Source organism: Acinonyx jubatus, chromosome D1 (genome assembly GCF_027475565.1).
Source record: "Acinonyx jubatus isolate Ajub_Pintada_27869175 chromosome D1, VMU_Ajub_asm_v1.0, whole genome shotgun sequence".
NCBI lineage: Eukaryota > Metazoa > Chordata > Mammalia > Carnivora > Felidae > Acinonyx > Acinonyx jubatus.
Window position 1 is genome coordinate 58496119 of NC_069390.1, and position 13045 is coordinate 58509163.

At 53.8% G+C, this 13045-nt stretch overlaps 1 protein-coding gene across 4 annotated transcripts in view; it reads right to left on the reverse strand.

The window, feature by feature from the left end:
* Positions 1-1898: 1898 nt before the first annotated feature.
* The window catches only part of LRRC32 (leucine rich repeat containing 32), a 34948-nt gene continuing 23801 nt past the window's right edge, over positions 1899-13045 (reverse strand). For 2 of the 4 annotated variants that reach the window (XM_027039612.2, XM_015073885.3), the window contains exons 3-4: positions 7678-12129; positions 1901-7609 (exon numbers count right to left, since the gene is read on the reverse strand). In XM_027039612.2, the coding sequence (XP_026895413.1) occupies positions 10225-12129 (1905 nt within the window). In that variant the 3' untranslated portion in view covers positions 1901-7609; positions 7678-10224. Of the gene's footprint in view, positions 7610-7677; positions 12130-13045 lie in introns of all 4 variants that reach the window. The other 2 variants (XM_027039613.2, XM_027039611.2) reach the window with 2 other exon arrangements.

Consider the following 13045-nt stretch of genomic DNA (forward strand, 5'->3'; position numbering starts at 1 on the left):
CGGCTCTTTCCGTCATGGGTGTAGGCCTTTGACAAACCCCTGTAATATTAGCAGTACCTGTTACGTTAGCAGTCCCTTCATCAACCAAAATCACAGATGTTTTCACGCCTTATTACAATTGTTGTTGCAGAGCTCTCAAAATATTGCTCGTGCTCATCTGTGCTTTGAAAGTACAGTAGTTATTAGACCTCCCACTAGATCTCATCATTTACTATGTTAATAAAAACATATAGGACTCAATCACAATTATTACCTTAATATTTTGATAACTGCATTCAGTGCAATTCGCTCCTTTTATAATCATGTGTCTTTTTTGTCTTAAAAATTAAAAAAACTTGTTCTGAGAAGGGGTCCGTAGGCCTCAACAGATTGCCAAGGGGTCCACGGCACAATAAATGTCAGGGCCCTGACTGTAAGAGACTCCTACCTCATGTGTTTCTGAAAGTTGTGCACGATACAGAAAGAAAGAAATTGAACTTTCATGACCCCTGCCTGGAGCCGGGCTTTGTGTCAGGTGCTGGAGGACAGAGGACACAGGATGACACCAAGCTTTGGAGAAGCTCAGAGTCTAGGTGGGAGATACCGTTTCGCAGCTCCTGCCACTCATTGTCCTGTGGGCTGGGGGCCAGGTTCTCAGATTTTCCAGGACTTTACGAAAAATCAGAAAGCCAGATTCTTCCATGTTTTCACATAAAACAACTCTTCCAACTTTTAAACGTTGGCAATTAAACCGGACTTTAATAAACCACTGTGTGGGCCAAATCAAGCATGCCTGAGGGCTAAATCTGGCCCATAGGCCACCAGCTTTCAACCTTTGCTCTAGGAGGAGGACGGAATGAATTCCAGTTCGGGTGGAACAAAGCAGCAGAGCTTGAGTTCCCCTCACCCACCCCTCCACTCTGCTCCTGCAAATCAGGGAGACAGAGGATGAGAGCCCTGGTCTTGGGAAAAGAGGACATGGAAGAAGAAGCTCTGTGGTGGGCAGTTGAGGGGGGAGGGGGTCCCTGCAACCTGGCTGCAGGCCAGATGAGGAGGGGCCTGGCTGGAGGCAGATGCTGCTGTAGGGAGGGTAGCAAGGGAGTTGTGGGAACGATGAGGTCATTAAGTGATCGTATACCTAGAAAACCCAAGAGGCTTTAGCAGACAAACAGAGCAAAAACACATGCAAAAACAAAAGAAACAAACAAAAAACCTTATTTGAATGAAGACAAATTGATAAGGTTATTGGGTGCAAGATAAATATACAAAACCAAGCACCCGCTCTCTGTTTGGACAATAAACACAACAAAATGCAAATAGAGAAAATACTCCATTTACAATAATGACAAAAGAGGAATCGATTTCACAGGAAAGACACAGGGCTCACATAAAGAAAGCGATACAATCTTGTAGGAGGGTTGAAAACGAGTTCTGAACAAATGGAAAGACACATCATGCTCTTGGACGGGAAGCTTTGATAATCACAGAGATGTCAAAACTCCCCAGATCAATTCCAAACAGCATGAAATGTTTACTTGGAAGAATAAATGCTTAAAAATAGCCAAAAATTCATGAAGATAATAGCAGTGCAGGACTTACCTTATACATGTCAGAGCGAACTCTAAAACCAATCACTAGAGTATTGGTACAGGGATAGAGACACAGATCAGTGAAATACACAGAGGAGGAAATCCACAAGTAGATACCAAACATATGTCAGAATTTGATATTTGACAGGGTGACCTTTCAATTATTTAGTAAATGATGCCGGCACAATCACTGTCCATCTAGAAGCAAATTAAAATTTGCCCAATTATCCAACTTCATAATCAAAAAGACACTTCCGATTATTTAGAGATTTAAATGTAAAAAATAAAAGAAGAAAAAAATCAAGAGACTTTATGAGCAATCCGCGTGAAACAGTCGAATCAAGAGCTGTAAGGGAAAAATGAGGCCCCAAAGCGCTGTGGAGCAAAGATACAGAAGCAGAGTCGACAGACAAATGAAAGATTTGGAAAACATTTGTTTAAAAAGTGCTAGACGAATAACTACAGTGCACGATGAGGTTTTACAAATTGACAAGGAAAAGATAACACAGAAAAATGGGCAAAGGACAAAAATGAGTGATTCATGGAAGAGACCATCCAAATGGCAAACAAACATGAAAAGCTGCTCAGATCCAGCCTAGGGAAATGTGATTTAAAGTAACAATGAGAGGGGGGTGCCTGGGGGGCCCTGTCAGTTGAGCTTCTGATGTGAGTCTGACTTCCTCTCAGGCCACGATCTCAGTTTGTGGGTTCGAGCCCCGCATCGGGCTCTGTGCTGACAGCCTGGAGCCTGGAGCCTGCTTCGGATTCTGTGTTTCTCTCTCCCTCTGCTCCTCCCCAGCTTGTGCTCTCTTTCTCAAAAATAAATAAATAAGCATTAAAAAAATATATAAAGTAGCAATAAGAGACCATTCTATACCTGTAGGTACCACCTGCGCTGCTGGCAGGGAGGTGCAGAAAAAGATACTCTCATAAATTGTTGACAGAAAGGTGAAACATTACCGTCTTTTAAATGAAGCTTTATTAAAACTGACAACTTATATTTCATGTCTATCTGTTTGATCTGGAATTTCACTTGTAAGAACTTATCTGACAGAACTACAACTCCCAGAGACCATGAGCATCTGAACAAGGATGTTTTTGCAGCAGGTTTATAGTTGCAAGAAAATATAAAAGAGTGAATGTCCCTCCATTGATAAACAGCTGAATAAATTATGAATATTCACACTACGGAATATTAGGTATTGTCAAAAATGAATCAGAGCTATATCAGTTGGTTTAGGGGGGGATTTCCTTGCAGAATTGTTGAGTAAAAACAAGATGTAGGAAAATGTATTTACTGTGATCCTATTTTTATATAACAATGTACATGCATATGTGTATTTGCATGTAATTTACATGTATCTGTCAGTGATAATTATGGAGACAATACGCAGAAGGCTAAGAGATGAAAATGTTAATAAGTTACCTAGGACGAAAAAGGAGGGTCGGTGCAGGCTAATATGGGTGGTACCAGAATGGAGGAGGGAGCCAAGCCCATTGTACCTGTCCTACCCCCGCATCAAAATTAAACAGCGAGGGCCTTTGGAATTGGACTCTTAGCCTGCATCTAGCCCCCCCTACCCTCCCAATGCTTGGCTCCTGGTACCCCTCCCTTGGTGATCCCTCCCACCAATCTATATGTGGCCTTCCCTATTTTTCTCCGTGATTCTAGAATAGGAAAGTCAAGGCACTGAGAGGGAGAGAAGGCAGAGAGGGTCCCAGTGTCAGGGGCTCCTTTCAGTGCGTGAAAATTGGCCTCGGGGTCTAGAGTGCAGCTCTTACTTTCCTGGGCATTTTGGCAAATTCACGCGAGTGAGGGGAAGAGGCCAGAAGGAGGGTTATTACTTCACTCTCTCGATGTGAGTCTTCCTTTAGGCTCAGCTTACAGGTGGTTGTCCTCCGAGAGGACATCTCTGTCTGCCCGTCTCAATGACATCTCCCTGTGGTTGTCCTCTCACGGGACTCTTCACAGTTGGCCATTTTGTCCTTATTTGTGTGTGCCGGCCTGTGTGTGAACACCCATTTCTCCCAATAAACAACGAGCACCCCAAGGGGAGGGGTGGTGTATGTATAGCACCTAGTACGGAGTGTAGCCAGGGCTTAAGAAATGTCAGTTGAATTTAGTAACTTACTCACTTATTCTCTTTCTCATTGACTCACTCTTTTATTCATTCCCTTATTCGTTTATGCCCTTATTCATTCCAGAAACATGTGCTATTGGGGCCAATGACTTTTCCCCTGATCTGGGTCTTCCACTTTCTAGGGTGGTTGAGGGGGGGTGGGGGTGGCGTGGGGACATGACTGCAGAATTCCAGGAACACGTCCACAACTTGGGAGAGCTGGACGAGTCGGAAGCTCTCCAGGGAGGGAAGGAAGATTCTGGAAGGCTGCAAGGTTGGGGCGGAAGGTGCTGAAGGATCAGAGGAGACACGGTTGGGAGCGTGGGGGGGAGGCTGGCATAGGCAGACTCCTCTCTGCCCCACCCAGACCCGGCTTTTGCCGGCTCCCGTTTGCTTTGCCTGGAGGAACCTCTCCCCGGGCTCCACATGTTGAAATCCTACCCTTCCCGGCCTGGCCAGCCCAGATGTCCTCGAAGTCTCCCCTCACTCCTCCAGCTGGAAGGGCCACTCCCTGCTGCAAACAATCTTCCCGAGTACAAAATCTGGACCTCCCTCATGGCGCTGACCACTTCCTGCCTGTGCTGTGGTGTGGCCCCTCCCTCCACCCAATAGACCGTGGCCCTGTCCGACTGTTCCCAGGAACCCTTCGGGGCCCAGCACAGAGCGGGTGCTCAAGCTACTCAGGCCTAACCTGTGAACCGCACCGTGCGTTCGGGCAGTGATTGTGACCCCATTTTAGGGATGGGGAAATGGAGGCACAGACAAGTGGCTTGACTTGCCCTTACTCCCAGAGCAGAACCTAGACTTAGCCCTGCGTTTCTGGTCCCAGAGACAGGGCTCTTTCCAGGGCAGCTTGGTGGGAGGTGGGAGGAGGGTGGGGTGGGGTGGGGTGGGAGCTGGGTCCTGAGAACCAGCAGGCCAGAGAGATTTGAAGTTCGAATGGCCAAGTTCAGGAAAAGCACAGCTGGGGAGGAGCCAAGGTATTTATTATGCTTGGTTTCCCGCTCCAAACAGAGCTGATGGATGGAGCTGCTCCCGTTCCTATAAACAGCTCGGGCCTCCCTCCCCTCTGTCCCTCCCCACTCTCAGCCACCACAGCCCCAACTGCTTCTAGGGAGAGAGGGGTTGCGGGAGAGATGACCAAGGGAGGGAAAGGAGAAGAGTGCGGGGAGGAAGAAGAGAAGGAGGAGATAAGACGGGGTCCCAGAGACAAGAAGAAAGTGGAGGGAAGTAGGGGGTGTTGAGAGAATATTCTTCCTTTGTCTCTTCCTCTGCGTCTTCTGTGTCCCCTGCATCTGTCACCCCCTTCTCTTTCTGAGGACTGGTCTTAATCCCAAGTTTTTAAGTCCTGAAGGGTGGGGGCCATGCATTCAGGAAGAGCTTTCTGAGCTCTCCTTCTGTGCTAGCTCACGGGCCCTGGGGACACAGAAAGGATTCTGGGTAGAATCTCCCCCCAGGAGCTCTTAGTCTGGTGGCAGATCAGGCAGAGATTCCGCCCCTCCCCCCAGCCCCCTGTGGCCCGCAGCAGCCTGGGGCTGTGGAGGGAAATCAGGGCAAACTCCCCGGAAGAGGTGGTGCAGGCAGGGGTTGAAACATGAGTTTGGCAGGTGAGTCAGTGTAGGTGAGATACTTTAGGTGGAGGAGGTGGGAGAGAGCCTGGTATTGGCAGGTGGACAACCCCATGGTTAAGACGGCTGGCTCTGGAGCAGCACATACCTGCGTTCCATCTCGGCTCTGGAAGTTTACGGCTGCGGGAACTTGAGCCTCAGTTTCTTTAAAATGAGGCTGTTAATAATAGAAGTCTCTTCAAAGATGGTAAGAATTGCACGTAACAATGTACATTAAGTGCTCAGTGCAGGGCTGACTCAGAAGTGCTCAATAATTATCAGCTCTGAGCACCGGGTTGGAGATGGCCAGAGAGAGATGGAGCGCAGGGCCCTTGTGAGCTCCCTGAAGAACAGGGGCACAGAGAGCAGACTGTGGCTCCTGGGCCCTGGGCAGCGGTGACAGCACAGGGGACTGAGAAGGTGAGGCAGCTTGCGGGGCCGTGGGTGCTGCCTTCCTCCCCTCCTGCCCGGCCTGGCCTGTGAGCCTGGCTCCTGCGGGGCCCTGTGCCTTCGGGGAATGCCACAAGAGCTTACTGAATTGAATGGGCTGGGCGACCTGGCACGCAGGCTGTGACGTGGGCGGACGGGGGCCTCCCCTCTCCCTGGAACTTGCCGGATGCTCTGATGACCTAGTTGGCAGCTGTGTCCCTGTTTGGCCGAAAACAGGAATTTCTGCCTTGCTGGGGGTCTTGGCCAGGTAAGCAAACTCCCCTGTTTGCCAGGAAAAGGGGTCAGGGACCTGGTGGGTTCCAGCTGGATTGGAGGTCTGCAGAGCCCTGGGCCGAGCTCAGCCTATGCTATTGCCTTCCTTTACGCCTTCACTGAGCACGTGGTCTGTGCCAGGGCACTGAGTCACATGCCTTCTGACGCCACGAGCCCCATCTATGAAATAGGCATTTAAGATTTTCCTTTAGGGCACCTGGGTGGCTCAGTGAAGCGTTCGACTTCGGCTCAGGTCATGATCTTGCAGTCCGTGGGTTGGAGCCTGCATTGGGCTCTGTGCTGACAGCTCAGAGCCTGGATCCTGCTTCGGATTCTGCGTCTCCCTCCGTCTGTGTCCCTCCCCCACTCTCTTTGTGCGTGTGTGTCTCTCTCTCTCAAAAATAAAAAATAAATAAACATAAAATGTTCTTTTGGAGGGGCGCCTGGGTGGCTCAGTGGGTTAAAGCATCCTACTCTTGGTTTCGGCTAAAGTCATGATCTTGCGGTTTGGGAGTTCAAGCCCCACATTGGGCTCCACACTGACTGCTTGGGATTCTCTTTCTCCTCTCTCTCTGACCCTCCCCTGCTCGCATACTCTGTGTCTCATTCTCCCAAAATAGATAAATAAACTTAAAAAAAAAATGTTTTTTTCCTTTGGAGTAGGAGCTCTGAGGTGAGAGGTCACAGCCCAGAGGAGCTACCGTGGAGAAACCTCCAGGGTGCTTGGAGGACAGAGGAAGTGGAGCGTCACTAAGTGGGAATTTGCGGGAGAGGAAGAAGGGAAGAGAAGGCACTTCTAAAGGGGATAGTGTCTGGGTGTCAGGCAGCTGAGAAGGGCTGATGGGTCCACATGAGGACAGGCACAGGGGTCTGGGAAGTGGGGGGTGGGGCAACTGCCTGCCCTCCGGACTCCACCTCAGAGCCCCTCACCTGTCCCCCACCTCCACCCCAGGTGAGGTGGCTCTTGTCCCCTCCCTGAGACCTCACAGCCCACACCCTCCAGCTCCCTTCCAGGGACCAGGAATGCTCTCCTCCTTGCCCCCCTTCCCATGGTCTTTTAAGCTCGGTCTTGAACTGCAGCCATCCATTCAACTGACCATCGATTCAATTCTCTGGCCCCCGGGAGAACATTAGCTCTCCAGCTGGGGAGGCCTCTGGGTATCAGGGCTGGATGCTCAGGGCTGACTGGGGCTGGAGCTAGAGATGTGGGAATCAGAGCAACGGAGTGGCTACAATCATGAGGGTGATGGCATTCCTGAGGGAAGAGGGCCTGGAACAGGGTCCTGGCAATCACCACTCAGAAAGCTGGATGGAGATGAGCACATAGCAGAGTCTGAAAAGGAGCGGTCTCAAAGGAAGGCAGACACCATGTGCGGGGGGCCTAGATACCAAGGCGAGTGTGCTGAGTGCCGGGCGTGAGGGACGGGGACTATGGGGTGAGGGACCCCCGCAGCTGAGGGGTCGAGGAGGTACCGTCTGGAAAGTGCACTGAGTCTGGCGAAGGACACCCTAGATGACCTCAGTTCAAGGCAGTGTGGGGGGCAGAGGGGCAACGGCACCTGGGGTGGGTGAGAAGGGAGGGGAGAGGGGGGCTACTTCACCAAGCAGTTACCTATGAGGTAGGAGAAGGAAAGGGAAAGCAGTTTAAGGGTCTTTTACTATCTTTCAGATAAGCCAGACTTGAACACAGCCAAGGTGTGAGAGGAATGTGCGAAGACAGAGGAGAGGCTGCACAGGGAGGAAAATGAAGGGCCCGTGAAAGGCCCCGGAGGGTGGGCGGGAGAGACAGCAGGGCCCTGCGATGAGACAGGGCCGTGAGCACAGAGAGAGGGTAAGAACAGGAGCTGCCGAAGGAGGAAGCGTCAGGCCGGGTCAAGGCTTGTTGAGTGCAAGGGTCAGAGGTGTGGCAGGGGAATGAGGGCTGAGGCCCCAAGGTCCCGGGCGGGGAGGACCCAGAGCCTCAGTCTCCCCTCAACAGCCCTCAGCCCATCTCTCCATGGGTGAGCCATGAGGATCCAAAGCCCGCAGTGGAAGCAGAGGGGGCAGGGCTCAAGCGGATGCCATGAGGCCAATCACCCGCAGTGAGGAGGAGGCTGGCAGGCCACGCTGTTTCTCCCAAATTATTTTTTAATACATTCATGTGGGTTATACAAAGAGCTGGTCCCGAGGCCAGGGCTGTGGCCTGGCTCCTGGGAGGTGAGAGCAGCATTGCGTAGTGTTTTCGAAGATCAGGCACGAAGGGGCCCACGCCCCGCCCTCCAGGCCTGAGGAAGAGTGTTTATGTGCAGTGACCACTTGTGGTTGTGATCCCAACCAGGGCTGGGTCCACCCGGCTGTCCCACATACCACCAGGGCCCCAGGCTGGGGCCAGGATACCAGCTTCTAGCCCCAGCTCTGCCACTGACTCCCTGAGTCCTTGACCCTCTCTGGGCCTCAGTTTTCTTGTCTATAAAATGGGGCCGAGAGAGGGGTGTTTTCATTGTCTCACTCAAGCACCATCGTGAGCCAGACCATGGGCCAAGCATGGGTAAGATGGTGGGGACAGTAACACAGGGTCTTGGGCTGACCCCAGGGCTCCCTGGAAAGCCCATGATTCCATGGGTGGGAAGAATAGGGAGTTACACCCAGATGAGTATTTCTACTCATTTGTCTAAGAGGAAAAAGTCCCTGCCTGATGGGGACCCAAAAGAGTTTGGAGCCAGCATTATCTTGTGATATGACAGCTGAGAGAGAAGGGAATCACTCAGGTCCAAGCCCTAAACCCCCCTCACACCCCCAGGGAGGTCTGAACCCACTTTTTCTCACAGGCTTTGCCACCAACTTGTGAAGCTCTCAGCAAATTCCATTCTCTTCCCCAGCCTCAGTTTCCCTATCTGTGCAACGGGGAGGTTGGACTCAATAGTCTCAAACTCAGGACTTCGCTCAGTGGAGGAAGAGGGAACACAAGAGCAAAACAGAAAAAGGTGAATACACACCAGACTGCAAAGGAGGGAGTAAGGGAAACTGAGGCAGAGGAGGAGGGGAGGGCCTGTGTCTACCTGCCTAGGAGAGAGGTGGGAGAGGAGTGGGTGGGTATATGTGGCACAGGATGCCCCCAGGGCCTGTTCCCTCGATGTGGGTCCATTTCCTGTCCACCTAACGGCCTACAGCCCCCACAGTGGCAAAGGTCAGGCCCTGGAGACAGGAGGATTTGAGTCTGAATCTCAGCTATGTCGTTTCTTAGCTGGAGGACCCTGAAGGGAGAGTTTTGGAGTTTTGGTGAAATGGGATAAAAGACCAACCTCAGACGGTTGTCGTAAAGAGGCAGACGTGTCACCGCTGCCGAGCCTGGTGCAAAACAGAACCAGATACCTAAGCTTCTAACTCCTGGCTCACCAGCTGGCGTAGGGCTGGGACTGAACAGCATGCCTGCATATGCCTGCAGAGGAGCTGGGGGGCTGGAGCGGTGTTTGGGCTAGTGTGGGCACCACGAGGGTGCCAGGTGGGGAAAGAGCCTGTTTGGAGTGGGAAAGGGGATGGTCTACCACCCGGCCGGAACCCAGGGCAACCGCCTCTTAACCAGGAGCCGCTGCAGCCCGCCTAGTAGCCGGATCCATGTGGCTCCACTTCTCTTCCGGTCACAAGCTCTTCATGTTCCAGAGAGGCTGAAAGTCATTATCAGAAGATGTGACAAACAGTCTGCTTGGAACCGGCTCAGACAAGTCTTCTGGGTCTCGCCCCTCCTTTGCTCTGGCCCTGCTGAGGCAGGGCTCGCCACGGAGCCCCAGGACTCAGCCAGCTGGGGCTGGAGAGCTTTGGGGCCCTGGATCTCCACACTCCGTGTGGTCACTGCCTGGCTTGGCGACCACCTCCCCACCAGGGCCGGGAGATGCCTGAGGGCAGGGATGTGTCTCAGTCACCGGGCGTCCCCAGTCCCCAGAGCAGGATGTGGTGCAAAACAGATGCCGGGCGAAGATTCGTTGACTGGATAGGTCGACCTTATTTTCTGTCGCTCCTGAAACTGCTTGACTTCCGGCTTCCACAGCTGGACCACATGTGTGGCCTGGGAAGTGGGTCACCTGCCAGTACAGCGGGATACAGGGAAAGGAGCCCTGGGCTGGGATTTAGAGAGCAGAGTTCTCAGACCCTGTGTGACCTTGGGTCAGTCCCCGCCCTTGTCCGTGCCTCTGGCTCCCCAGCTGACCCGGCGGGGCTCCCGGCCGGGCCGTTCTACAGTCTCTGGCCTCTCTAGGCTTTGTACTGCTGGTTGAACTTCTGCCGGCGGACACAGCAACAGGTGGCCAGTGTGGTGAGGAGGACGGCAGAGACCAGTGCGAAGGTCAGGATGATGATGAGGTTGACATTCTTGAGCCCCCCCTTCTCACAGTCCTCAGGACGCACGTGGCTCAGGGATACCTCCTCCCGGGAGCCGAAGCGGCAGGTCAGGTCCTGGGTGGCATCCACGTCCACACGGCCCTGGTGCAGCTGGGCTGCCAGCCAGCCATTGCCGCAGCAGCTCAGTGGATTCCCCTGCAGGTAGAGGCGCCGGAGGCTGGTCTCGAGGCCGCCCATGGCACTGCCTGGCAAGAGGCTGAAGCTGTTGTTCCTCAGGTCCAGTACCTCCAGTGACACAGCCTGCGTCCAGGCAGGCAGGCGGCTCAGGCGGTTCTCGGCAAGATTGAGTCGCTTCAGGCAGCTGAAGCAGGGCAGGTCTACTTGCAGGATGGCCAGCCCGTTGCCCTGCAGGGCCAGGACCTCCAAGGAGGCCTCCAGGCCCGCCAAGGCCCCCGTGGCCACATCCAGCCCTGGGTTCGCAGAGAGGTCCAGCTCAGTAAGCGGCGTGTGGAGGAAGGCACCCGGCCGGAGCACCTCCATCTCATTGTCCGCCAGGTTCAGGATGCGGAGGGAAGAGATGTCAGAGAAGGCCACACAGCCCAAGGGGCCAGGCTCACCTGGCCCCCCGCAAGGCCTGATCTGGTTCCCCTGCAGGTTAAGCTTCTGCAGGCTGGCCAGGCTGGCAAAAGTGTAGGGGGGCAGGTCCTGCAGGGCATTGTCCTGTAGGAGCAGTGTCCGCAGAGACCCCAGGGCCCTGGGGCCCAGCTCCAGCGTCTCCAGCGCATTGTGGCTGACGTCCAGGTGCACGAGGCAAGGCAGGAAGCCCGCACGCCGCACCTCAAAGGCTCGCAAGCAGTTTCGGCTGAGATTTAGGAAGCGAAGGGAGGTCAGGGGCTCAAGAAAGCCCTCAGGGACCAGCTCAATCTCATTGTAGCTCAAATCCAGATTCAAGAGCTGGGAGAGGGGGTGGGTGCTGGAGTTCCAGCTGGGGTTCGAGAAGGGCAAGGCTGACCAACCCTCGGAAGGTGCATGGATGCCCTCACCGCCCTGGGGTGGCTCTGCGGGGAGCCGGATGAGGTTGTTGGACACATTCAGGTAGATGAGTCTCGGGAGCGCGGCCAGGTCAGGGAAGTGGAGCAGTCTGTTCTCCCGCAGGTCAAGCCAGGCGAGCTGATACTCAGCCTGGGGCTCTGGGGCCGTCTGGAAGGCCTCAATACTGTTGCAGCTCAGGTCAAGCACCCTCAGCTGCTGGAGGCTGAAGTCAGAGATGCAGGTGAGAGAATTCCTGGAGAGATTGAGGTGGGCCAGGTGCGGCAGGGCCTCGAAAGCGCCGTCCTCAATGTCCATGAGCACGTTGCTGTGGAGGTCCAGCCGCTCAAGCACGGGTGTGCCCCAGAAGGTGTGGCGGGCCAGGCGGGTCAGGCTGTTCTCTGCCAGCGAGAGGGTGCGCAGGGCAGGTGCCTCCCCCAGCAGCCGCTCCACCAGGCCACTGTACAGACTGTTCCCAGACAGGTCCAGAGATGTCACATGCGGCAGGGGGCCCAGGCCAGGGGCGCTCAGCACGGTGCCCACTGCCAGGCGGTTATGGGCCAGGTTGAGGTGCTCCAGGTGGGGCAGGGCCTGGAAGACACCTGTCTGGAGGAAGCTGATCTCATTGGTGCTCAGGTCCAGGTGCCGAAGCTCTGTGTAGAAGCCCAGGGGCGAGGCCAGGATTCTCTGCAGCTGGTTTCCAGATAGGTCGAGGGCCTCGATGTCCAGCGGGAGCATTGAGGGGACCTGGAACAGGCCAAGACCCTGGCACAAGACCTCCTTGTCTACCTGGGGTGGGTCGGGGAGGGCAGGGAGAGCAGTGGGCATTAGTGGGTGCAGTGGGGGGTGGAACCAGACACAGCATCTGGAAAGGATGACTCAACCCCCTCTCCTACCCACCCCCACCCCAGCCAGACCTAGCGAGGGCTCCACATTCCTCCACCCCAGCCTAATCCTCCCATGTCTGGATGATCTCCATCTTGCCCCCTGCTCCCATTTCTGGCACTCAGTCCTGTGCTGGGCATCAGGGAGGGACTTAAGGAAGTTTGATGGATGCACACAGAAATAACAGACAGATATGAGGACAAATGAACTAACAAAACACCCTACATTGATTATTATCCCATTTTACAGGAAACTGAACCATATTTCACCTAGAGTGATCCCAAGCCAGTGGACAACAGGGCCAAGCTGATAGCCGGGACTCCTGGTTCATATCCTGGGTTCCTTCTTTGGGCCCAGAGAGTTAAATTTACCCGGCTGCTATTAGGCTAGAAACCATGTGGGGAGAAATGTTTCCAAAATGCAATTTGTACTCCTCTCACTAGTTCTCATTTTGGCCTCCTACCCTCAGACCTCATTCCAGGGGGCAGAGCTCCGGGTCCTAGTGCCTGCCTTCCTCGCTGCCTATCCCCAGAGGAGACCTCCTTTCTGCTGCTGCTACCTGCCCCACCTCCATCCGTGGCCTTGCTTCCCAAGGCCCGATCCAGACTGGCCTCTGGAGATGGGAATAGGGGTAGGAAGCAGGGGGAAAGATGGCCGGGGTCCCAACCCACATTCTTTGGTGACAAGAATATGATTTTGCTGTGTGAGCCTTACCAAATCACATCATCGCTCTGGTTTCTTATCTAGAAAGTTAACAGCCTTCCTCAGCACCAACTCAGCATTTTACATTTTATTTAGCACATTCAGGCCCCTCGTCTCA